This window comes from Ceratotherium simum, chromosome 12 (genome assembly GCF_057802395.1).
Source record: "Ceratotherium simum simum isolate JZ-2026a chromosome 12, ASM5780239v1, whole genome shotgun sequence".
NCBI classification, from domain to species: Eukaryota; Metazoa; Chordata; class Mammalia; order Perissodactyla; family Rhinocerotidae; genus Ceratotherium; species Ceratotherium simum.
Window position 1 is genome coordinate 27,605,489 of NC_141911.1, and position 27,698 is coordinate 27,633,186.

Below are 27,698 nucleotides of genomic sequence, written 5' to 3' on the forward strand. Positions count from 1 at the left end.
CTTACACAGATGGTAGGAAAATTTAACAGATTCCCATCCCCACATTTCACTAGTATTTGATTGTATACTTATATTTTTAAAAATTACAAATTCCAGGGCCGGCCCCGTGGCTTAGCAGTTAAGGGCGCGCGCGCTCCGCTACTGGCGGCCCGGGTTCGAATCCCAGGCGTGCACCGACGCACCGCTTGTCCGGCCATGCTGACGTCGCGTCCCACATACAGCAACTAGAAGGATGTGCAGCTATGACATACAACTATCTACTGGGGCTTTGGGGAAAAAAAGGAGGATTGGCAATAGATGTTAGCTCAGAGCCAGTCTTCCTCAACAAAAAGAGGAGGATTGACATGGATGTTAGCTCAGGGCTGATCTTCCTCACACAAAAAAAATACAAAGTCTAACTTTTCAAACTTGTGTGCTGACTTCATCAATCTGTCCAAGTTCTGCTCAAGACCCACATTTTCCATGACTACTTCTCATGGATCGTGCCCTTCCTTGAATTTCTTTTTCAATGCAAGAGGCAGCATCACCAGCTTTGTTCTAATTGTTCAGTGTATAAGATGATTTTCTTAGCTAGATTCAAAGCTCTGAGGGCTGGGCCAAGCCTTATCCTTTGCCTCTTCCTCATCCATCAACTTAGTGCACATGTAGTAAGCAGTATAATTTTTCAACAGCTATAATCATTAATCGTTCTAATTGCACAAAAATCTAGGTTTTTATCTTTTATTAGCATTTTAATATGTTATTTATATTTATATATAAATTACAGTGCAAAGCATTACATACAGCTGATTTCTTTATTTGTTCCAACTCTCTTCTTTCTAATAGGGTAGACTATTTCTCTTCCCTTGGGCTAGCAAAACTTGAAACTTCTGTATTACAATCGCTGTAAAGGCATGAAGACAGATACCCAGAAGTCGCACCAGTGTTCCTGGCTTTTGCTTTACAAAATAGTCTCAGTGATATTGAATTAAATTTTATTTCTAAATGCTTTGTTACACTTGAAAAATAATTCTTTCTAAATGGCAAATTATTAGCTGTATTTTAAAAACTGAATTATTCCTGCAATAGTGTAACACTGTTTCAAAATGTGTTGCTTAGAGGTCCGCTCCTGACCAGTTTGCATGAGACATTGGATTTCTCCCTTCCTTCAGTAAGGGAGTTCTTTCTGTAACATGCATATCACACATTTATTTCTTTATTCCACAAATATTTATTGTGTGTCAGGACCCAGGCATACCCCACATTTGTTTATTGGTTGAGGAAGGGAAAGAGACCAAAGGCAAAAGAAATCTGGGACTTTCCAATTTGGCTAGTTTAGCATCAATTAACATCTAACAATATTGTTAAATTATTTACATTTTTGTAGGGTTTGGAAGTCCCCAAACTGATTTTCCCATCATTCAGTAAATATATCATGTTATTACCATTCACTGTGATGGCAACGCATGAGAAAAATTAAGTTGCAGTTCATACTAAAAATTTAGTAGATTCTATGAAAAGATAGCTGTAGATGAGGAAATATCCATGGTATAAATTTGAAAAGGATGTGTAAAAGCATAAAAGCATAAAACAAAGAATTAGACTACTGGTTGATAGACTGATGGCGTATCATGCCAACATAGTAAGTGTGTGTGTTTCAGTGTGTCTCAGGAGAAAAAGATCCACCAAGAGTGAGTGCCATTTGGGGTCACATACTAAAGCATGAATGGTTTAATCTGAGGGCTTTTTTTCATTTTTTTCTTTGTAAAAAAATTGTGGTAAGAGATACATAAGGTAAAATAGTAAATTTAAAATTTAAAAAACATAAAATGGTAAATACTTAAAAACAAACAGTTCTGTAGCATTGAGTACATTTACACTGTTGTGCAACCATCACCACCGTCTAGCTTCAGAACTTTTTCATCTTGCAAAATTGAAACACTGTACCCATTAAACACTAACTCCCCATTTTCCCCTCCCCAACTGCTGGCAACCACCATTCTACTTTCTATCTTAATGAATTTGTCTACTTTAGTAATCTCATATAAGTGGAATCATACAGTATTTGTCTTTTTGTGATTGGCTTATTTCGCTTAGCATCATGTCCTCAGGGTTCATCCATGTTGTAGCTTGTGTTAGAATTTCCTCCCTTTTTAAGCCTGAATAATAATCCATTGTATGTTATTATGGACTGAATTGTCCCTCTCCCCAAATTTACGTGTTGAAGCCCCAATCCCCAATGTGAGTGTATTTGGAGACAGGTCCTCTAAAGAGGTAATTAAGGTTAAATAAGGTCATAGTGTGGGGCTGTAATCCCACAAAACTGGGGTCTTTATAAGAAGAGGAAGGAACAATCAGAGCTCTTTTCTCTGTCTGCATGTATGCAGAGGAAAGGCCATGTGAGGACACAGAGGGAAGAGGGCGATCTGCAAATCAAGGAGAGAGGTCTCACTAGAAACCGACCCTGAAGGCACCTTGATCTTGGACTTCCAGCCTCCAGACCTGTGAGAAAATAAATTTCTGTTGTTTAAGCCACCTAGTCTGTGGTATTTTGTCATGGCAGCCCTAGCAGACATATAACACACGTATATACCACATTTTATTTACACATTCATCCACCGCTGGATGCTTGGGTTGCTTTACATTTTGGCTATTGTGAATGATGCTGCTATGAACATGGGTGTACAAATAGCTGTTCCAGTCCCTGCTTTCACGTCTTTTGGGTCTATACCCAGAAGTGGAATTGCTGATCATATGGTAATTCTATGTTTAATTTTTTGAGGAATCATCACAGCATTTTCCACAGCAGCTGCACCATTTTACATTCCCACCAGCAATGCACAGGTGTTCCAATTTCTCTGTATCTCTCATTTTAAAAACATTTAAATATATTTTGGTTCCTGTGAGGAACCTGTGACCACTCAGTAATAATTGTAGACTTGGGACTATTGACTACCTATTCAAATGTGTAAAGTTAATTTTCTTTCCTGTAAGCAGTAATGCAACAGTACACAGTACTGCTTTTGATAGAGGATTCAAAATAAACAGGAACGTTTGGTGTCATTTTGTATCAGCCTTACTTCATCAAAAGTTATTTAAAAATTCTGTGGTGCTAGGCTAGCCAGGGTTATTCATGTTAGAAATGAAAAAGTTGGGGCTGGCCCGTTGGCGTAGTGATTAAGTTTGCATGCTCCGCTTCAGTGGCTCAGGGTCACCGATTCAGATCCTGGGCTCGAACCTACACAATGGCTCATCAAGCCATGCTGTGGTGGCATCCCACATACAAGACAGAGGAAGATGGGCACAGATGTTAGCTCAGGGCCAATCTTCCTCACCAAAAAAAAAGGAAAAGAAAGTCACCCCCTTCCCTCCACAGTGCCCTCACCCATTCAACTTGAAACATATTTTCTAATCTGTCCTCTCTGGGTGGTCTAAAGGTATCAGATCAGATGTCTTCTCAGAGACCACCTTCTGAATTGAATTATGGTGTTTGCGATCATGATGTTATTTGCTGTCAGCTGCACATTTTACATAATCATGTAGCTCATAAATAGAGATTAGAGATACGTCTGTAAACTCTGTGTTAATACTCTCTGCTAAGTAGGATATCTTTTGAAAATCTTTCTTTATAATTATTTTCAATTTTTATAGATTTAAGGAGCCATTTGAGGAATAATTTTCATAAACATAAAAATAATTAACTCAAAGAAAATTGCAAAAAAACAAAATTTTGTAGTAAAGTTTTTCAGTATAGTAGCAATACTCTCTAAATACTTCAACTACTCCAAGATCATGATTAAAACTTTTAATTATTCTATACTGTTCTTAAATTGTCTCCTTCTGCACACATCAAAGAATGGGGATATATATTTGAAGTATTTAATATCTGTTAGGTATTCTAAATGTTCCCTAGGAATTGTTTACAGTGATCTCAGTATTTTCATTTTTCAGGCTACTTCAGCTGAAAGGCAGAGTGAAGTAAAATTGCAAGTCAAAGTCAATATTTAACTGGTGCTTCACTTGGACATTTTATTCTAGTTTCAAGCTTTGATGTTTAATAATTGATTGAGGGAGAGGAGCAGGAATTAGCTCTGTTTTGTTCAACAGTTTTCTCAGAGATTTGCGTTGAAAGAAAGCAGGCTGTTACATTATCAGAAGGCATAAACCTAGGAGAAAGACAGAGAGAGTAAAAATGAGAGGACAATTTGGTTGTAAAAGATAATATTTTAGAATTAGGGGCTGAAACTGACAATATTGTAATTTAACAGGAATAAATATGAACCCTGCACTTAGGATTAAAAAATCAACGATACGAGTAAAGGATAGGTAAGACATTGTGTAATTGGTTGGTGTGGAGGTTGTAGCTGATTGTAAACTCAAGGTGAGCCCAGAGGTTAGCATGGTTGCCAACAGGGCTGACATAATCACCAGACTCTATGTTCAGCAAACAAGTGGACTTGGCCCTAATTGGACCACATGGTAGCACTATTTTTGGTTATGAGTGCCTCATTTTAAGGGAGATGTTAATAAATTGAAAAGCATCAAGAGGCAAGATGGTAAAGAGTCTGAGAATCATGTTACACGAAAAATATCTGAAGAAGTGAAGAAGCCTAATTTGCAAAAGAACCTAATGTGAGCTTTCCCAGTATCTGACAGGCTGCCCAATGAGAAAAGGATTATTAGCTAGGATTCAGAATTCAGACCAAAGTGTAACTGCTACAGGAAGGCAGATTTCAGTTCAATACATGGAAGAATAATTAGACCTGTCCAAAAATAGAATGTGCTTCTGTGGCTGGAACTATTTTGACAGTTGGATGAATACCAGCCTTGGGAGCGAACTCTACCTAGGACACAAGGTTGTACCTGCTGACCTCTAGAGGCTGCACCAATCTAAAGCCCCCCAGAACACACTGGAAACATGAACCTCTCTGCCAATACTGTGCATGCAATAACTGGATTTAGGGTTGTATTAATGTGATTTCCAAAGACAAGTGGCAACCCAAGTGGATTTATATATACACTAATGCCACAGGGCATTTATTTATTTTAGCACAGGAATTTAGCCCATGGTCTCTACTGCAGAAGCCATCAGAAATCATAACCAGTAGTGCTTAACAACCCATTCTCAGAGCCTCTGAAGAGCAGCTGAAACGTGGAAATATTTCAAGATGAAATTACCTTTCTACCTTCCCATGAGAGTGGCAGCTTGGTATTCTTTCTTGATTCCAGGAATATATGAGTTATAATTTCAGAGGCCATAATTAGATGCTTTTAAGAATCAAAACATCTTGGTACACTAATATGTGTTAGAATCTACTTGGCACTTCTGCTTCTTCAGAAACAATAGCAATGGAATAAGACAGTGGTTCTCAAACTTTAGCATGCATCAAAATCACTTGGAGGGATTGTTAAGACACAGATTGCTAGGACCTACCTTTGGAGTTTCTGTTTCAGGAGATATGAGGTGGGGGGCTGAGATTTTGCATTTTTAATAAGTTCTCAGGTGATGCTTATGCTCTTTCCACCTCCGCATTCAGTGACATCAGATGGGTAGTTTGAAATTGGCCATGGTGGGAATGTTTACACCACGGAAATTAGTAAATACTAAAACCACAGCTTTTTCCCCTGAGAGACAGTTGTTAAATATTTACCAGTAAACCACTGCTACAGACTTCCAGCTGAAAGAAAATAGTGGATGATCTAATGTCTAATGCAACATGCTCAAATTCACTTCATTCATGGATTTAATGAATGTTTCTTGAGTCTTAGCCAAGTAACCACAGCAATATTTTTTCAATTATAATGTGTTGAAAAGATTTAACAAGAATAAAGTTTATGAAATAAAGTGTACTCTTGGATTACAGCAGACAATGAAATATGGTTTCATATATTAATTATTTACTGTAAGAAAAAGTCATTTGACCCACTTCATACATGTGTATTAAAATTATAACATGAGGGGGCTGGCCAGGTGGTGTAGTGGTTAAGTTGGAGTGCTCTGCTTTGGCAGCCCCCGGGTTCGCAGGTTTGGATCCCAGGTGTGGACCTACGCACCACTCATCAAGCCGTGCTGTGGTGGCATCCTACATACAAAATAGAGGAAGATGGGGACAGATGTTAGCTCAGGGCTGATCTTCCTCAGCAAAAAGAGGAGGATTGGCAATGGAGGTTTAGCTCAGGGCCAATCTTCCTCACCAAAAAAAAAAATATATATATATATATTATAACATGAAAATGAACTTAGACCAGTGACCATTAAATAATTGTGCATTTCAGTTCATCATCATCATCATCATCTAACATTTACTCACTGTTTAAAATATGTCAGGCCCTGTTCTAAGTTCTTTACGTGAATTATCTCATTTAATTCTTATGAAAATCTGCCACATAGATACTGTTATCCCCATTTTACAGATAAAAAACTGAGTCACAGTAACAGGTATATGATACTTAGTATCAACGTGTGTATGGAATATCAGGCAGCCATATATCAGGTGCTCTCACATGTAATGTCTTGGAAACCTCAAATACAGCATTTCTTAAAGACAGTTTACGGACAACAACCACATTATTATTATATAATCACTGTATTCTTAAATATATATATAAAAATATATATTTTTGTGTGTGTGTGAGGAAGATTATCCCTGAGCTAATATCTGTTGCCAGTCCTCCTCTTTTTGCTGAGGAAGATTGGCCCTGGACTAATACCCATGCCCATCTTCCTCTACTTTATATGGGATGCCGCCACAGCATGGCTTGACAAGCAGTGCACTGGTCCGCACCTGGAATCCAAAACTGTGAACCCTGGGCCACAGAAGCAGAGCGTGCGAACTTAACCCCTATGCCACTGGCCGGCCCCTTAAATATATTTTTAATACATATTAGAAGAAAATACTGCTAGCATTAATACTTTCACAAAACAACACTAGAATAACATTGGCATTCCAGGGAAAACAATGTAAAACATTGGCTTAATGGCATCAAACCATAATAGCCTAACCATCCTAACTCTCCTGAGCTACATCTCTCAAGAGGAGACCCCTTGGCACTCTTTTTATGGTGGGTGGACACTATCATCGTTTGCCGTTCTGACTCCCTAATTTCTATGCTTTCATGAGGTTGGCCGACCTATGCTTGACATATTTTTAATTTATACGTTATTATCAGAATGTGATCACTCTGACTTAAAAAGCTTCTGTCTTTAAGGTTCCTCTGTATCTATTTGATCATAACTAGTATAGATCCTGGGGATTTCTATTTGTTACCACTTAGTATTGCCTACAATTCATCTTTCATGCTATTTTGTTCAAAGCCATAATATGACCTAAAATGAGTATTACGTGGAGTGAAAACTTAGAAACTCCAGAGATGTCAGCATGTGCAACATATCCTGTAGGGAGTGTAATCTGACTTTAAAAGGTATCCAACTGTGAGCAATTAGCTGTAGAAACCTGGGGGGCAGGTTTCAGGGATGAGTAACAAGTTAAACATTACATTGCATTGACAGGGCGTGGTCACTTAGCCACACATTACAGCCACTAGCTTTTCCCCTGCATAAACACAATTGCTCAAATTAGTTTCATTTTGGTCTTCTGAGTAGACCCTTCTAGACTGCTTGTGTCTGACTCTTCAGCGAGTTATGTGCACTAAAAACCTCACCCTCTCTGACAAACATTGCAACAAGTTTTCCCAATCTTCATGAGCCATATTTATAATTATCCACCAGCTTAAGTATCATAGAATTTCACAAGTTTGCAAACTCTAGACCAGCACTGTTCAGTAGGATTATAATGCAAACCACATATATAATTCAAAATTTCCTAGTAGCCACATTTAAAAATTGACAGGTGAAATAACCTGAATAATATGTTATTTAATCCAATATTTCCAAATTGTTATCATTTCAATATGAAATCAATATTGAAAGTTATGAATGAATGAAATATTTTACATTCTTTCTTTTGTACTAGGTCTTTGAAATCTGATACATATTTTCAACTTACAGCACATTTCAATTTGAACTAGGTGCTTAACAAGTCCTTAATAGCTGCCTACAGTTAGTGGCTACTATATTGGAAAGAGCAGCTCTAGACGTGTTAAAGGTCAGAGTAATATTTTCTTGGAACATCCAACTATCCAAACATCCCATTTGATGGGTTTTTAACTAAGTTTCTGGAATGAGGCATCACTTAAACACTCTTGACTTGTAGCTTCTATACCAGGTCGTCGTTTATAATAGGATGAATAATAATGAATTAATTATGGTGAAAAACAGCTAGAAGCTTACTGTGTATAAATAAAAATGAGTAAATTTATTAAAATTGTGATATAGTGCAAAAATAGAACAACCATACTAAGTGCCAGAATTTCAATTATTTATAATCGGGTAGGGTCTACCTAGGCTAGGAATCTAGGAATTCATAGAATGGATCCTTGGTTATTTTTAATATCTAATGAAGAAAACATAACAAATATAGAATAGCTTCAGACAATCTCCAGTTCCTCTTCACAATGGACTCAACAGGTGATAACTCTTAAACAGACAGTGGTCCAGTTTGAATCTCTTTTTGGTGCCCAACATTTTCTTATCTGGTTAAGTTAGAATATTCCTGTCCCCATTGGCAATCACAGAGCATTGTTGTTTTTGGCTTTTAGGTTCTGGGGAATGGTAGTTTGAGCTACAGCTTCAGCCCTCTTAGCTGAATGGTTAGTATTTATAGTAGCTGTGTTCTCTTTAGAGAGGAATACTTTTCTGTCTACCTTGACAAGAGGAGGGAGAGTTTAAGGTTTCTTTTGTGGAAGAAGAATTTTTCTTTTTTTAGAGTAAAATTAGGTGGTGAACCTGATGTAATCTATATAGAAATCGAAATATAATGATGTACACCTGAAATTTAAAAAGACTACATAAATAAAATAAAATACCACTAAAATTAGATCTGATCTCCATCTATTTGGCACCATGATACTACCTGTGTAACATCATTAAGCATTTCTCACTACAGTAGTTCAGGGCATTGCATTTAATCATCTCAGCCTAATACCATATAGGCTACAATAGCATTAGCATAGAAGTAGGCATGGGCATGGCAGAAGGTGATGGAAATGGAAATGGTTGGAAGGTACATAGTATGATAAGAGCTATCATCAGGGATCTATCATGTGCCAGGTACATGTCTAGACATAGTGTACATATGCTACATACAATGTCTCTCAATTCTTACAACAATTGTATGAGGTTATTAGATATGGTTTCATTTTTCAGATAAAGAATATGAGCCTGAGAAACAGTAAGTATTTTCAAGAAGGTTACAAAATCTATTATGAAATAGAATTCAGATGAAGTATGGTCCATTCTCTTTTCTCCACACCATACTCTTTTCTCTCCCCCCAATAAAGAAAAACAAATGAAAAAGGGAATGGTTTGCTGTAAACCAATTGCAAGCCGCAAGAAATATTGATTGAAAGGGCAGAATGTGAATTACACAGAGAGAGTGATATAAACTCGGTGGGAGGGAATAAAGCGCTCCATCATTTCCCTGTACAGCAGAGAGAAGAGGGAAAAATTGAAGAAGCAGTGAAAACAGTGGTTTCCTGAGGTGATCATAAATATGCTTCCACAGAAAATGAAGTTTTAGAGGAACAGTGGAAATTGAAGAAGTAGGAAGGACTGAATGTATAGAAGTGATAAGTATGATTAAGAGACCAAAGGAGAAAGAAAAAAGTAATTCCGGTGACCATTATATTAGTGGCTTTCAAACTTTCCTGACTGTAGTCCACAGTAAGAAATACATTACATTTTACACAGGGACCCAGTTAACTAACAGTGTGTGTATGTGTGTGTGTGTATGTGTGTGTGTGTATATATATATATTTAGTGACATATATAGTTAATGATACGTGTGTGTATATATATATATATGTATCACTAAAACAAAGGTGCAAAGGCAATTCAGTAAAGAAAGGATAGTCTTTTTAACAAGTGGTACTAGAACAATTGCATATACACACACACAAAAAATGGAACTTCAATCCATATCTCTCCTTGTATACAAAAATTGACTTGAAATGGATCATACACCTAAATGAAAAACCTAAAATTATAAAACTTCTAAAAGAAAACATAGGAGAAAATATTTGTGACCTTCCATTGGGCAAAGATTTTTTTCAACACCTGAAGTATGATCCACAAAAAAACAAATTTGTAAATCTGTCTCTTTTTTTTGTGAGGAAGATTAGCCCTGAGCTAACATCTGTTGCCAATCCTCCTCCTTTTGCTGAGGAAGATTGGCCCTGGGCTAATATCTGTGCCCATCTTGCTTTACTTTATATGTGGGACGCCTGCCACAGCATAGCTTGATATGCAGTGCATAGGTCCTCACCCGGGATCCATGCCTACAAACCCCAGGGTACCAAAGCAGAGCGCATGAACTTAACTACTACGCCACAGGGCTGGCCCCCAGCGTAAATTGGTCTTTATAAAAATTAAAAACTTCTACCCTCCATAAGACGCTGTTAAGAGGATGAAAATACAAGGACAGACTAGAAGACAATGTTTGCAAAGTACATATTAATGAAGGACTTGTATCCAGAATACAGAACTCACGCAAAACTCGCAATAAGAAAATAAGACAATTGAAAAATGGGCAAAAGATTTGGACACTTCACCAAAGAAGATATACAGACAAATAAGCACAAGATGCCCCCCATAATTATTCATTAGAGAAGTGCAAATTAAAACTGCAATGAGATACCACTGCACAGCTATTAGAATGTCAAAAATTAAGACCAACTCTGCCAAGTATTGGCATGGATGTGGAGAAAGTAGAACCCTCCTACACTGCTGGTGAGAATGTAAAATGATACAACCACTTTGGAAAGCAATTTGGCAGTTTCTTAAAAAGTTAGTGCACCTGCCATATGATCTAGCCATTCCATCCCTAGGTATTTACCCAGGAGAAATGAAAGCATATGTCCATACAAAGATTTGTACACAAATGTTCATAGCAGCTTTTTGTAACAGCCAAAACCTGAAAACAACCCAAAAGTCCGTCAATAGGTAAATGGATAAACAAATTGCTGCATATCCATATAATAAAATACTACACAGCAATAAAAAGGAATAAACTATTGGTACATGTTATAATAAGTATGATCTCAAAATAATTATGCTTATTGTAAGAAGCCAGACAAAAGAGAATGCATACTGTGTGATGAATTTATATAAAATTATAGAAAATGCAAACTAATCTATAGTTACAGAAAGCAGATAAGTTGTTGTCTGGGTGTGGGAAAAGGGCAGAGAGTGGGAAAAGGGAGGATTTGCAAAGGGGCATGAGGAAACTTTTGGGAGTGATGGATATGTTCTTTATCTTGATTGTAGTGATATTTCATGGATAGAGTGACCAGATTTAGCAAGTACAAATATAAAATTCCCAATTAAATTTGAATTTCAGATAAAGAATATTTTTCAGTATAAATGTGCACTAAGCAATGTTTGGGACATACTTATACAAAAAAAAGTATTCATTATTTATCTGAAATTCAAATTTAATTGGGCATCCTGTATTTTATCAGGTAACCCTGTTCGTGTGTGTACATATATGTAAAACTTAACAAATTTTATACTTTAAATATGTAGTTTATTCTATGTCAGTTACACCTCAGTAAAGTTGCTGGAAAAAAAGGAGAAGAAATTGAGGTTAACCAAGGAAGATGAAGCAACTTTCCCAAGTCTTCTCAGCCAGTGGCAGCAAGGCCAAGACCAAAGTCCCAAATGCCATTCCCCCCGAGTGCTTCTTCTATTATACCAAGCTGATTCTAGAAGAAAATGTTTGCTCATAGGGATGGAAAAATAGATCTGTAAACTAAAGATATTCAGATATGGGCTGATAAGGAAATTTAAATTAATTTATAATTTATAAATCTCTGCTCTCATGTGGTTTGAGTCTAGTGTTTCAACTGTTCACAAATCCATTTAAAAGCCAAGTGCTGTAGCACAGTGAAATCCATTCTTGGAATAAATAGTCATTTTATTTCAATCCTCTTAACTGTCTGGGAGCACAACCAGTCCCTTGGCTAGCTAAGTAGAGAAGGGTAAAGGTATAATAAAAGGATACAAAATGTAAAGAATACCTATCTGTTGATTACTGCTTACTTGCTTTTTGCAGTAAACTATTTCTCAATGATCCAAATAGCAGGTTCACATTTTTTTTTACAGCACATTTTTAGCCATTTTTACTTGTGAATCAAGTAATTTACAAGATTGAGAAATACCACTTACTAGTCTAAATTGCCCTGGTCTAAATTGAAGTCACTTACTGCCATTTAGAAATAGACAATCCTTTCCCAATGGACTGTTTATCCAGGGAATAGAAAAGGAAATTGCCATGTTTCATCTAGGCTAAAAAGTGTTATTTTAATAAATTACATTTCAACTTGTCTGTAATTGTGATGTGCCTTACTATCAATGCCTACATTTAAAGTGGTAAGTTTCTTTTCTTCCCTTTTTGGAGCAAAGCTGGTGTTAGGTCAACAGTACATTTTACAACCCCTAGCACCGAAGCTCGGGTAGCGATATCCACCCAGTCCAGTGTTAGCCACGCTCTTCTCTTTGGATTAGCTGGTAATTACCATCATTACTCAGAGCACTAATGGAGCAATGCATACGCTCTCAGCTCTTTCCAGTGTGTGTAAAACCAGTGTAATTCTTACCTAATGTTATTATTTCAAATCTATCTGTATAATTTAGTCTCCCACTCCACTTTTCTATTTATTTGCACTGGCAGGTTAATTGTATTTACATCTCCTCACCGGTCACTTACGAAACTCTCATAATAAGAAAACCAATGATCACAAAGTCAGAAACGAGATGGGGCCAAATTAACACCGGCAAAGTAGAATAAAGCAATGCTCTCTACTGGGACCTATTGTACCAATAAAAAGTGAACTCTTTCATGTAAAATAGAGCATTTAAATGAAATACTTATTTTTGCAGTGAAGTAATCAACTATTTGACTCTAACAAATAGAGAAAGCTTCCTGTCTAAAATACACATGGAGGAGGTGTAAGATAAAAGGCCAATATGAGATACTCTAGATCAGGGGTTAGTAAACTACAGCCCGTGAGCCAAATCTGGCTCGACATGTGGTTTTGTGCAGTTAAAAATGGTCTCTAATTTTGTAAATGGTTGAAAAAAATTAAAAGAAGAATTATATTATGTGACGTGAAAATCGTATATAATTCTAGTTTCAGTGTCCATAAATAAAGTTTTATTGGAACATAGGCACTTACTAGCTTACATATTGTCTATGGCTGCGTTTGCACTGCAATGGCGGGGTTGGAGTTGTGGCAGAAATGGTACAGTCCGAAAGCCTAAAACATTTGCTCTCTGGCCATTTACAGAAAAGTTTGCTGAGCTCTGCTTAGATCCAAGAGTTTGGCTAGAGAGGAACACAGACAACTGCTCTCTCTCTCTGTTGCCTTTTGTGAAGATGAGTTCTGATGGAGCCCTGGCTTGCCTCAATTTGTTTGTATTGTTTCAGTATAAAGCCATATCCTCAAGCTTGATAGCATAAATACCAAATGAATTATAGTTTAGCACATGATCAAGAACCAAAGGAAAGTAAAGTAGTGACTTTAAATAATTTCATGTGATCTTAAAAGTAGATTGTAAAGCAGTAAAAAGTTGAATACTATGTATGTGTGACTTTTTTTTCTGTGAGGAATGTTTCCCTTTCTGGTTTGTAGCAAATAATCCAGAGGCTAGTACACCCTTCTTCCTTTCTAGAGAGCCTCCATTTTGTTTGGGTGTGTACCCTGCCCTCACATGACTCAAGATCAAACTCTGATTCATACAAGCCAGTCATTGAAATCCCAATCTTCTTGTCAGTGCTTGGTTTTAGGGGAAGATGAATGACTCAGTCCTGGCCAATAAAATGAGAGGAATTCACCTGGAGTTTTCTAGGAAAGGCTTCTCTGCTGATGAAACACATACACCTCCTCTTGGGCATTATGGTATTTGCAGATGATACCTGGAACGTGACAGCCTTCATGAAACCTCAAGGGGAGCTTGCCTGAAGGCAACCTGGTACACTGAGGATGCAGGGCACGTAGATGGAAAGAACCTGTGTTTTGGAAAACAATATTGAGCTACTGAATTAAGCAACCCCAGATTCATCCTACCTCCGGAGATCTTATTATATGACACAATAATTTTTCTTATTATTTAATCCATTTTGCAATGGATTTCCTGTTACTTGCAGTACTCTGATGGGTTTCTGTTAGTTCTACATACATAGATCTTGTTAACATCCCTTTTCGTGGGTACGTCTGGAGCCTATCTCCATGAATGGTAGAGTTTCTATAATAAAATTGACTATTTTACACATATTTATACTTGGAAAATTCCAAGCCAAAAGACAAAACAATGAAAACTATTATTATCTACTTAGATTTCCCCTTCAGGTGAGACAAACGTGGAGAATCACCTGGTTGCAAAGTTTTGTCAAAATGCATCTGCCAGTTTTATTTTCCAAGTAAAATCCCAGAAATGTTTACAAAACTTTTGATCCTGCCTTCTTTCTGTACTTACCAGGAAAAACACGGAATTTTATATTTTTGGATTACTTCAACAACTTTTATGATAAAGTAGTCGTTCTTTCAACAAATATTCTAAGCATTTGCTTACCGTATCACACTGCTCCAGAATGCTATGGAAGTTACCAAGCAAATAGAAGACGGTTTAAGTCTCTAGAGGGAACTAACAAGGGGTGGCTTGACAAGCAGAGAGACAAGACACACACTCAGGAGACAGCTAGGAAACCTAAGCATGTGCTTGAAACATAGGTCAAACTGAACTTAAAAGTTTCAATGAGTAATAATGTCTGTGTGGGAGCAGACAATGTTTCCTATAGGAGGTGAACGTGGTCTTTTGTGGATTGTGTGGTGTGCTAGTCCGTTCAGGGCTGCTGTAATAGAATACCATAGACTGGGTGACTTATAAACAACAGAAATTTATTTCTCACAGTTCTGGAGGCTGGGGAGTCCAAAATCAAGGCAACTACTGAGGAGCAGATTCCATGTCTGGTGAAAGCTTGCTTCCTGATTCATAGACGGCTGTTTTTTCACTATAACCTAACATGACAGAAGGGATGAGGGAGGTCTCTGGGTTATCTTTTATAAGGGCACTAATCTCATTCATGAGGGCTCCACCCTCATGACCTAATCACCTCCCGAAGGCCCCATCTCCAAATACCATCACATTGGGCCGTAGGAATTAACATGAGTTTTGGGGGGAAACAAACATTCAGTCTATAGCATTTGAGAAACCAGAAAAACAGAGGCTGTGTCATATTAATTTTTGCTCACACTGACCCAGTGCCAGGCACACAATAGGGTGCCATCAATATTAGTAGAACCATTGGTTGAACTATGCATAAATATCAAGTGAATTCTCAAATTCTTTATAACTCTGAATTCCAATTTGTAAGTCCATGCATAATTATCATATAAATTACTTTATTGACACAATAATCCCATGAGTTTATTGGAGGCAGTTTGAGTTCTTTGGAGGCCTACCCTAATGCTTTCAGATTGTCCACAGGAGGTTTGTTGTTTGAGAGAAGAACAAATAAATGTAGCAAATGAGTTTATTGGAGGCAGTTTGAGTTCTTTGGAGGCCTACCCTAATGCTTTCAGATTGTCCACAGGAGGTTTGTTGTTTGAGAGAAGAACAAATAAATGTTTCTGCCTAATGTTTATTTGGCTCTTTCAGAAATTTATTTCCTTGGTATGTTTCATTTTGGTCACTGTAGTGGAGAATTGGCCTCATGAGGCAATGTTATAGAATGAAGTAATATAACTATGAGCTCTCATCCTTCTCTCTGCCTCTCACTATTAAAAATTTTGTGAACACATAGATATAGAGATTAGATTGGTGGTTACCAGAGGGAAAGGGGGGAAGGGGGAGGGAGAAAGGGGTGATAGAGCGTGTGTGTATGGCAATGGATGGTAATTAGTCTTTGGGTGGTGAACATGCTGTAGTCTAGACAGAAATAGAAATAGAAATAGAAATATAATGATGTACACCTGAAATTTATATAATATTATAAACCAATGTTACCTCAATAAAAAATAAGCAAATAAATAAATGTTGTGAAAAGCAATTCTTCCTCTGCCCTTACCCTTAAGTGTCATATCATCAAGTTCTGAATAGGAGGATTTAAGGCAGTTCTGGAAGTTAGATTGCTGTTTAGATATTTAAGGAAGTGCTTGCTTCTCTTTCGATATGACTTTATATATTTTCAGTCTTATGATGGAATTCCTTAATTCATTATTCAACAATTCACTTCAGCACTTCAGCATTTGACACAAATTTCTTGAGGACCTACTATGTTCAAAGCACTGTGCTGACAATTAAGAGTTTACAGAGATAATACATATATATACCATGGAATATTATTCAGCCATGGGAAAGAAGGACATCCTGCCATTTGCGACAACATGGATGGACCTTGAAGACATCATGCTAAGTGAGATAAATCAGACAGAGAAAGACAAATACTGTATGATATCACTTATATGTGGAATCTAAAAAAGCCAAACTTGTAAAAATAGAGAGAAAAATGGTGGTTAAGGGGCTGGGAGGTGGGAGATAGGAGAGATGTTGTTTAAGGGAACAAATTTGCAACAAGTGGTAAATAAGTCCTAGAGATCTAATGCACAGTATGATGAATATAGACAACAATATTGTATTATAATCATCAAACTTGCTAAGAGACTAGATATTAGTTATTCCAACCATTAAAAAGAAATGGTAGAGGCCAGCCCAGTGGCACAAGCGGTTAAGTGTGCGTGCTCCACTGCGGGGGCCCGGGGTTGGCTGGTCCGGATCCCGGGCACGCACTGACGCACCGCTTGTTGAGCCATGCTGTGATGGCGTCCCACATAAAGTAGAGGAAGATGGGCATGGATGTTAGTCCAGGGTCAGTCTTCCTCACAAAAAACAAAAAACAAACAAACAAACAAAAGAAATGGTAATTATGTGACATGATAGAGGTGCTAATCCTCACTGCAATGGCAATCTTATTACAATATATAAGTGTATCAAATCAACATGTTGTACACTTTAAATATACACAATGTTATAAGTCAAATATATTTCAATTTAAAAAATTCTTTTTAAAGTTTACAGAAATAAATAAGATATAGCATTTACCTTCTAGGAGCTTACTTATAGAGAAGATTCAAGAAGTATAATATAAAAAAGAAAATAAAATTAGAAGAAACTACTGTGAAGGCAGTATGCTGAGTATCTAATTTTGACTTGGGAGGATTGAGGATGTTTTCCAGAAAAGGCAGCACTCACAGTAAGCCTTGAAAGGTGAATTTTGATAACAAGAAAAGGTAAAGGAAGCTAAGAATTAATAAGGAGGCTAGAGTCAGATTATGAAGATGCTAGGCAGTAATCCTAAGAAATCTGGATGAAAAAATTTATTGGCACTGGAAAAAACATCTCATGTTTTTTAGAAGAGGAGATATGTTATTTTACACGAATTTTAGATAACTCTTGACAGCTGTGTGAAGAATGGATTGCAAAGGAGAAAAACTAGAGCCAAGACTAGGTGGGAGGTTGTTGTGACAATTCAGATGAAGGATAATGAAGGACTGTTAACTTGTATTGCCTGCCTCTCAACTAAAATGTAAGCTCCGTGAAGGCAAGCTCTCTGCTTTCTTCCCTGCTATATGCCCAGCAGTCAGAACAGTGCCTGCCATATAGTTCAATCAATGTTTGTTGAATAAATGAAGAAATAAATCAGTGAAAGAATAAATGAATGAATGAATGAAGTGAAACAACACAAGTGCAGATAAAAGATCAGAAAGAGACATTTGCCTCAGAGATGAAATTTTCTCTTTTTCTGTTGACACATGCCATAGCTGGGTCCTTTTCGAGTGTTGGCAACAGATGAAGTTTGTTGGAAAACCTCCCCAGTTCCCCTGTCTGTGCTCCTTCCAGCCTCTGTGGCGTCTGCTTCCTCAGTGTCCGCCATCTTCCCACCATCTAGAGCAGAAGTTGGCAAACTATGGCTCCTAGATCACATTAGTCCTGCCACCTGTTTTTGTGGTACTTGTGAGCAAAGAACGGTTTTTACATTTTCAAACGGTTGGGGGGAAAAGCAAAAGAAGAACAGTATTTTGTAACACAAGAAAATTACATGAAATTACAATTTCAGTGTCCATAAATACGGCTTTATTGGAACACAGCCATGCTCTTTTGTTTACGTATTGTCTATGGCTGCCTTTGCCACACCACAGCAGAGTCGAGTAGTTGACACAGAGATTGTATGGCCCGAAAAGCCAAAAATATTTACTCTCTGGCTCTTTACAGGAAAAGTTTGCCCACTCCTGATCTAGAAGAGCTCTCAGGAAATGATTTAAAGTTTATTCACAATAAGGAATAAATCATTCATCAGTGAAAGGTCCTAAAATATATTTTTAAAAATGTAATAGGTAAGACAAAGCATCAAACTAAAACAAAAAACGAACAAAAAGGAGGAAAAGACACTAATAATAATATTAGCTGTATATTATGTGCCAGGTTCTCAGCTAAACACTTCTTTGTTTTTTTTTAAAGAAAAAGTATTTATTTTTTATTTTTTTATTTTTGAAAATGTAAAAAAAGGTGAACTTTATTTTATTTCTCTTTGAACTAAGCTTTTTATTCTTTTTTTGGTAATTTATTTATTGAGGTCACATTGGTTTATAACATTATATAAATTTCAGGTGTACATCCTGATATTTTTATTTCTGTATAGACTACATCATGTTCACCACCCAAAGAGTAATTACCATCCATTACCATACACATCTACCCAATCACCCCTTTCCCCCTCTCCTCTTCCCTTCTGGTAACCACCAATCTAATCTGTATCTATGTATTTGTTCGATGTTGTTGTTGTTGTTTTTATCTTCTATTTGTGAGTGAGATCATATGGTATTTGACTTTCTCCGATTCACTTATTTCACTTAGCATAATACCCTCAAGTTCCATCAATGTTGTCGCAAATGGCAAGATTTCATCTTTTTTTTTTTTTATAGCTGGGTAGTATTCCATTGTGTATATATATATCATGTCTTCTTTATCCACGCATCCCTTGATGGACATTTAGGCTATTTCCAAGTCTTGGCTATTGTGAATAACGCACTTAAGCACTTCTTTAAATAAAATTGATTCTCTCCTCTCCTTCCAACAAACTTTCAAGACAGGCATTACTATTCTCATTTTATAGGTGATGTGCCTAAAACTCAGAGGAGGAATAACTTTCCCTAGGTCACAAAGCCAGCATAAGACAAAGGCAGGATTTGAACCTGCAGTTTAGCTTCAAAACCACATCCTTAACTGTAACTTTAGAATTGCAGACACAAATGAGCAAATGATGTTGGGCATGCATGCAGGGGAGAGGGTAAGTGAGATCCTAGAAATCACAGTTTTTCCAGGGCAGGAAGATGGAGAAATGTGGAACCATGTAGCCTAGTGCAGGTTTTAATAGAAGTACATCTCCTTCTCCCTTCATAAGTTGGCTATCATAGTGGAGGTAGAGTTAGGACAGATTGACTGATGCTGGGCAGCTCTAAATAGGCATTACAGCTATGAGTTGTCCCAGTAGAGGTGGTCTTCAGGCGTGAAAGAGAACTCCGAAGAAGATGCACAAGTGAGGGTTTTATTAACCCAGGAACTTCCAACTTCATTGCTGGCAAATGAGATCTGGAGTTTGGGGAAAGAAGATGAAGGATCAAAGGAAACGTCATAGGATGAAAAAAAACTAGAAACACCCTAAGGGATGTAGCAATAGTAGTTGAACAGAGATGATAATTGTTAAAGGACAAATAAAGAGACCATAGATTGGACATGAATTGGAAGTTTTACTTTTAAGCAGGGAATCACATCCAACCTAGAGTCTAGGGCTCTGGAGGATGAAGTTTGGGAGAGGAAAAATGAGTTATATAAAGTCAAACACCTGGGGTACTGTCTCATTAGGGAAACCAAATTTCTGTATGTTGCTGGTTGGGTAGTGCTATGTGGACCTTTTGGTTAGGTAAACACCGGCCTGGCTACAGGAGATCTGCTCTGGATGTGGGGTCCACCTTGGACTATGACATCCAGCTGCCTCTGCTTCATTAGTAGATGCCTGAGTTAGCTGTGTGGCCAGGGCAGGGTCTTCCCAGGAATCTCCTGTGCCATCCACATTGCATCACACTATTTCTAAAGCACAGATGAGGAGGTGGGGGTTATGAAAAGTCTGGTGACTTGACTAAAGTCACAGAGAACCTTGATTAGATTCCCCCCCGCCCCACCCCCAAGCTCTTGGTTTGCAGAACACGTGCACTTTCCACTACACTGTCTAAAACTAAGTGCTTTTGACTCAGCTGTCAAGTAATGGCTCTTTTAAAAAATTTATTGCAGGCCCTGTGGCTTAGCGGTTAAGTGCATGCGCTCTGCTGCTGGAGGCCTGGGTTCGGATCCTGGGCGAACACCGACGCACCGCTTCTCCGGCCATGCTGAGGCCGCGTCCCACGTACAGCAACTAGAAGGATGTGCAGCTATGACTTACAACTATCTACTGGGGCTTTGGGGGAAAAAGATGAATAAATAAAATTATAAAAAAAAAATTTATTGCAGTCCACAGAGTGACTAAGAAACTAACTACAGATATATATCTGCTCTCACATTTGTAGCAGTGTGTGTTGATGACAAAATTTTAACGATAGCTAAAACATTGCACAGAGGATCAATATTTCCCCGAATCTGTTGGTGTCTTTAGGATGCGTATATGTGACCCAGTGGGAAAGAAAGATCCACATTTAAATAAGTTTGGGAAAGGCTGGGTTACATAATTGTAAACAGGTTTATTTACCATAGAATTTCTCAGAACTTGTAATATGCTTTCATTCGCTGTGAATATCTAAAAGGCAAATGTAGCAAGCAGTGTTACCAAATGTATTTGACTATGGAGCACCCCCACTCTCACACACATCTATCTCGTGGTGCACTCATGGGAGCAGCATTTGATGAAACATTTGGGAAAACACTGGCTTGAACATACACTGAAATGTCAGCAAGACTAATACAGTTCTTCTGTATTTCATCCTGTTTAGAGGAGATTGCAAAAATTTCCCTTTGACAGGAGTTTTGTAGGTGAGACCTCAACACCCTGTCATATTGGGAAAGAAAACAGTTTTTCATGCTCTGGCCATTCTCTACTTTACCAAAGTAGTTATACCTGAGTGAAAACCTGAAGCGAACAAAATGGAAGCCACAATGTATTCATCAAGGGAAATTAGCCACAGTGAATACTGAACATATCATGGGGAGCGATGGTGATAAGGAAGCTGTGAAAACTTCTGCCAAAATCACGTGTCTGAAGAGCGCTTTCTCACCTTTTCAACTTCCTTGGAAAGCTTAGATTACTTTTCTAAGCACATACTTGTTACCACATTGACCATTCCATCGGAGGACCAAGTCAAAGCCCTGGTCCATCTGTGCTCCTTGCAAATACTGAGATCCCTGATCCAGAGCAAAAGGAAAGCAGCCACAGGACAAGGAGGGGCCCAGGTGACATCATGACCACAGCGCAGCTTCTGCCTCCAAGGTCTTTGGTCAACTTTTGGTAACAGGAATTAAGTTCCTTCTTCGTGTCCCCAATCTTCCCTTACAATCCTGCGCCCATTTCCCATTTTGGTTCTGGGCTTTCTGAAACTATTCCTGGGCCAGCAGCTCATTGTCTATTTTGTGTGTGTGTATGAGGAGGACCAGCCCTGAGCTAACATCCATGCCCATCTTCCTCTACTTTATACGGGACGCCAGCATGGCTTGACAAGTGGTGCCTCCGTGCGCGCCGGGATCCGAACCGGCGAACCCCGAGCTGCCGCAGTGGAGCGTGCGCACTTAATGGCTTGCGCCACCGGGCCGGCCCCTCATTGTCTATTTTTGATCAGTACCATTCTTCCCGAAAATCTTGGCTCCCCTTTATGCTTTCACATCATCAACTTTCAATACCAAGTTTATTTAAGTGATCTTTTCCCGGACCTTCTCTTATTTTTGCTTGTCTTACCCACTTCCACAATTCACTGATTCCTTCTCGTTCATTTTCTTACATTTAAAATACCAATGTTTATTAAGTACCCCTGCCTTGGGTCATCATCTGTTAAAAGCTGTTCTTCTCGTCTGACAGTCTTCTCCATTTTCCAATTGCTTCTGATACATTTGGGGAATTTTCTAAGTCTCATTTCGGATTTTATCTATCTAGATAAAACACCGAAATGTCTGAAGGCCTACATCCTGCAAATGTGGCACGAGTCAGGACTTTTAGTCTATAAGACATGTCTGTATTAAGTTGGTTATAAACCGAGCAGTGTAGTGGGGCAATTGAGAGCCCAACCTGGGACACGGCCCATCAGGGAATGAAGAGCTTCTTAGCTGTGACTCTAGACAAGTAACCAATCTTTCTGTGCCTCATTTTCCCCACCTATAAACTGGGGGCAAAAATACTACCTATCTCATTTAGTTATTATAAGGATTAATTGAGTTAACATAACTAAAAGACTTACAGCAGCACCTAGAACATAGCAAATGCCATATAATCATTAGCTACTATTATTTCCACCATTTAAAATAACAAGCATCTTAGAATAACGTGTGGAGATTTTTTTAAGTACTTTTTTTTTCTGTCTTTTTAAGGCCCAGATTACATAAAGGATCATCTACCTAAAGTTCACCAGCATGCTTCCTATGTCGGAGAAAAACGTCCAGCATTAGAAAAAACTGGAGATCTCAGATATTTATGGAGGCCTGCCACAAACAGAAGCTTCCCAGCAAAATATAAACATGAGTATGTTGGCGAAATTGGTTGGGGAATACCAGAGTATGATTTTATCAACAAAACAAGGCTTGAGACTGGCTTTCACATCAAGGTATTGCTCTTAAATGTATGCTCTTCATAGCGTCTTGTTTTCTGATTTGAATTCTTTCTGAGTTTGCTTCCATAGGAAATGTCATGTTCTTGATCTGTCAGTGAGCAGTAATGGGATTTGAGTTTTGCAGAAAAATAAATGTGTGAATAAATGTACTTGCTACCATCATTCCCTTTTTGTCCCTTTAAAGCACGAGAGGAGATGTGCGAGTAAAATGAAGCCATGGGTAATCCAAAAGCATTTGTGTTCGGTTTTGGAATGCATTCAGATTCACATTTATGCTGCGACATTCACACACACTTCCCCCATTTAAGCACTGCTCTGTGAGTGGGTGGTGTAAAAGAGGAAGCCTGAGCTGGACATCTTCCACAAAGCTAAGAAATGAGTCCCAGATCTTTAAATCTACTGTGTTGATAATGACTTCGAATCAGGTAATCCAGGGTATGTACTCAGGGTTCTTAGAAACCTGTCTTATTTCCTTTCATTGATGTGGATGCAGGCATAAGTCCATAAAGTCTCTTCTGAAACAGAAGAGAGCACAGCTGATTTTAGAAGTAAAATCTGAGAATTCAGACTTTTTTCCCAGGTAGGCCTTTGCATTATCGGAAAATTGGACATGTATCAGTTAAGCAATAACCGGATTCCTTCAAATTCTTAAGGCAGTATAGTCTAGCCTCATATGGTATAGCTTAACAAAAGAAAAAACCTTTTTGTGGCCCAGCCTATGACAGTGTAGGAAAGTGGTTGGGAGCTCAGTCTTTGAAGTCAGACAGACGTGGGTTCAAATCCTGACTCTGAGTTAGGTCTAGCTCTGTGACCTTGAGCTAGCGAGTTCACCTCTCTGCATCTCCACTCCCTCCTCTTCCACACGACAGTGAATCGAGTGCCTACTTCATAAGATCACCTGGATTTCTACCCCAGTTTTGCCACCTACTCGCTCTCAACGGCTTTGGGCAATTTCCTTAACCTCTGAGCTTCAGTTTCTTTATTATGAATCTTAGTATCTACCCTATCCGGCTGCTGTAAACACTAAATAAGCTAATGTGTGTACAGGGCTGGGAACAGAGCCTGGCACATAGCAAGCACTCTATGTGTTTAATATTATTGTTGTTATGTTATGCATATTTAATGTGAGAACACAAGGAACGCACTGAGCAAGATGCCTGGCAAGTGATTGACACCCAATTTCAGCTACTAGTACTGTGGTTGTGTATTTAATGTTACTTAGTGTCAGTTAAACAGAATGAATGCTCAGAATGAATTCTTAAACTGTGTCCTATTCCACTTAGACAATAAAGATTAAGATCAGAAATTTGGTTCAATTTCAAAACTGGCCCACAGCAAGGAGGGTACAGCCCCAAAGCAAGGCAGCTGGTTAGAACAGCATGCAGAGCTTTCGTTGCTTTGTTGCTTCTCCTTGGGTGATGCTCTGCTTTTGTACACAGCCCTCAATCTGTCTGCCCATCTTGACTGTGCATAGCTTCTCTTCCTTCTTCCTCTTTAACTTAAGAACACATTTGTCTGCTCAAATGAAGTGCATTCAAGCATTCCCTGGTCTTTGAAGCAAGCTGGGAATCCAAAAGAGATGTCAGCCACGACTTAGCCTTCCAGGAAGGTGTTTATTCCATTTCCTTTGGTCATATTTCACTGACAATTTTAAATCACTGCTCTGCTTGGTAGCATGGTCCTCTTAACCCCTGTGGGATTGAGTGTGAGCCATACAGTGATTTTCTCCCCCAACTTCTGGCACACTCAGAAGCTGGTGGTGTTTGGCACAAGCTGTAGGGGCCATTGCTTATCACCTGTGCACTTTCTTGAACCTAGCATTTTCACAGTAATTGCTTTCAAGGATTTACCTATCTCAGATACCAATCTTAAACGATATCTTAAAAGGTTCCTTGGTCTTAGAACTTTATAATGAGATAAAAAGATTCACTGAGAATGACTATACATATTAGTAAAAAACCATATATAATTTACCCACGGGTTAAGGCCTAGGTTTTGTCATCGAGGCTGCTAATTTTCCCCTCCACACCCAAGGCATGGCTCCCCTCTATATCCAAGGCAGAGGGCAATATTAGTTTTTGAGTCTAGCCTCAGACTTGGATTCCTTATCAACCCAGTGCTTCAGGCAGCTTCTTCCGATCAATAAGACTTGGTGTGAATTGACATTTGAGCTAATACATACACATAAACTCCATGCACAGAAACAAGCTCCTATTTACAAATAATACATGAGAGTCTGTGGCGTTAACTCACATGCCTCCTCACTAGGGAGCTGGTAATTTCTTTAGTGTGATATCACTTAGGGAAATGTTTCAGTCCACGTCCTGTTCTTTCTCTGGTTCCTTGTCTCTAGAGGATCTTTATCACATCTCTCTGCCATCCTTGTCCATAATAGTCCCAATCAAGATGGCAGTTTGTTCCAATCTAACTTTGAGACTCCTCAGTGTCTCTCACTACAATTGCTCAGAACTTTGATTTTAAGCACAAACCTTCATCCAGTGGATTTTTATGGCCTGAACAGCTGCTCTTCCTAATTTGTTGCTCCAGGTTTGTATAAGACTGGCTGCTAAGGAAGCTCAGGCATCTCCAGCAGACTCTTGGCAAAATGCCTGAGGCAGCTGCTTCCTACCTGGGAAAGGTCTCTCCTATTTGGGGCTGTAGGAAGGGTTCTACAGATTATCTGGATTTTGGTAGAAAGATAATAACTTCCACACTGAATGACACCTGAAAAATTTCCCCACATCACAGATGTCAGTAAAAATCATAATATCGGGTTTCTCTTCTGGATCTTTTTGTGTTTAGTCATTTCCATTCTTATGTGGGCTATAATGCCATAATAGTACTTGTGTATATAAACCAGTGAAGACCACAGCTTTTGCTATTGTCTCCAATTTAAGAGCAGTTCTTTTTTTTTTTTTAATGGATCTGATCTCTACCAAACTACACATGTTGTTTCTGCAAGAATATGTGGAGACCATTGAAACAATTCCTTTAATTTCAACCCCATGCTAAACTGAGGAACATTTCTAACTGCTTCTTAGCTGGGCATCCTCTCCCCTGAACTTTCTTTAACCCAGACCTCAACAGTATCAGCTGGCTTCCTGATGCCCATTTTCTGCTCCTGCACTCTGACCTCACGAACAAATGATTGAAGTCACTTGGTTTTCCCACAGAAACAGTATTACACTGGACTTGATGACTAACTCTTCATAGGTGTGATCCTAAAGACAATATTAAATCAATGAATCATAATGTATATTACAACCAATATATCAGACAGTGTAATAACTTGGAAAATCTATGGAAGGTAACTGAGGGAACCCATCAATATATTTATATGTATTACAGTATAGTATAATAAAAAGTAAAATCTTTGATGTTTTGAAACTTCTGCCTCATTTTTAACTGCCACAAATTCCAGCATTATAAAATACAGAGGGCTTCTTTGTGACAGTTTTATGGATATTTGAACAGACTTCTGATGAAACGAGTTTTTTTATGGCTGTCGAGTAAACTGATCCAAGGTTGGTTGCTTGATTAGACATTTTTCTCACTGTGAATTTACTTAGAGCAAGTAAACAGAAGAAGAGCTACCATAGACTATTTACTATGTGAGTAAACTATACTATTTGAGGGCCGGCCCCGTGGCTTAGCGGTTAAGTGCACTCACTCTGCTACTGGCGGCCCGGGTTCGGATCCCAGGCGTGCACCGACGCACCGCTTCTCCGGCCATGCTGAGGTCGTGTCCCACGTACAGCAACTAGAAGGATGTGCAGCTATGACGTACAACTATCTACTGGGGCTTTGGGGGGAAAAATAAATTAATAAAATTATTAAAAAAAAAAACTATACTATTTGAGTAAACTTTGCTGTCCATTCTACAGATGAAGAAACTGAGGTATTGACAGATGAGGTTCTTTGCCTGAGGCCACACAACTAGTAAACGGTGAAGCCAGGATTTCAACCCAGGCTGTGAATTAAGGACTTAGTGGGAGTACAGCATGTATGAGACGCAATGATAGAAAATAAAGTCAGAACGGTAGAGTGGAGTCACTAGGTAAAGTGTACATCTGTGTTATCATTTTTCTGTAAGGCGGGCTCTGGCTGGGTCAATTCCAATTGCCTTCTTTTATAAGGCATCCTTTCTTCATAGTTCTCTCCATCTTCTCCCAGCTTCCCATTCTGCGTCATTTGCGCACAATATACTTCATTTATAATGTTAAAATTAATTATTAGTAGATAACACACATTTGATATAGTAATAAATAGTTTATTAATAGTTATTTTTGAATTTTTATTTAATAAGCACCGTATAGTGTTTCAAAACATATCATCAAATACAATCTTTGGCATTATGGGAAAAAAAGAGAGGACAGTGAGGTCCCACCAAACCGCACCTTCTTTCCTTGTCCCAACCTGACCCCATGCCTTCTTCTAAACTGTCTACCTTCACACAACAGTGTCCTGGAAAATTTTCAGACTCACCTGAAAAAAAAGAAGTATTGCCAAGGTGGAGTTGATCAGCATATAGACTACCAATCACATATTTCAGAATTTCTGGGTGTTTTTCACCCCAAATTTCTCATTTACCTTTGAGTTCATTTGGACGAATCGCTAACAGTCACATTAAAACTCCTAATATCCCACGCCCTCATTTCCAGATGTTACTATCAATATAGAAGATTTTAAAAAGATAATAAAGCTTCCTTTTTCAACCAAGTTATAAAAGCAAAATAGAAAAT

General features: G+C 38.3%; 1 protein-coding gene across 1 annotated transcript in view; it reads left to right on the forward strand.

Moving 5' to 3' along the window:
- Nucleotides 1–27,698, forward strand: part of SPMIP2 (sperm microtubule inner protein 2) — a 128,010-nt gene that overhangs the window by 15,588 nt on the left and 84,724 nt on the right. Inside the window, exon 2 of the mRNA XM_087437483.1 lies at nucleotides 22,718–22,950. Coding sequence (XP_087293609.1) covers nucleotides 22,718–22,950 — 233 coding nt within the window. The remainder of the gene's footprint in view (nucleotides 1–22,717; nucleotides 22,951–27,698) is intronic.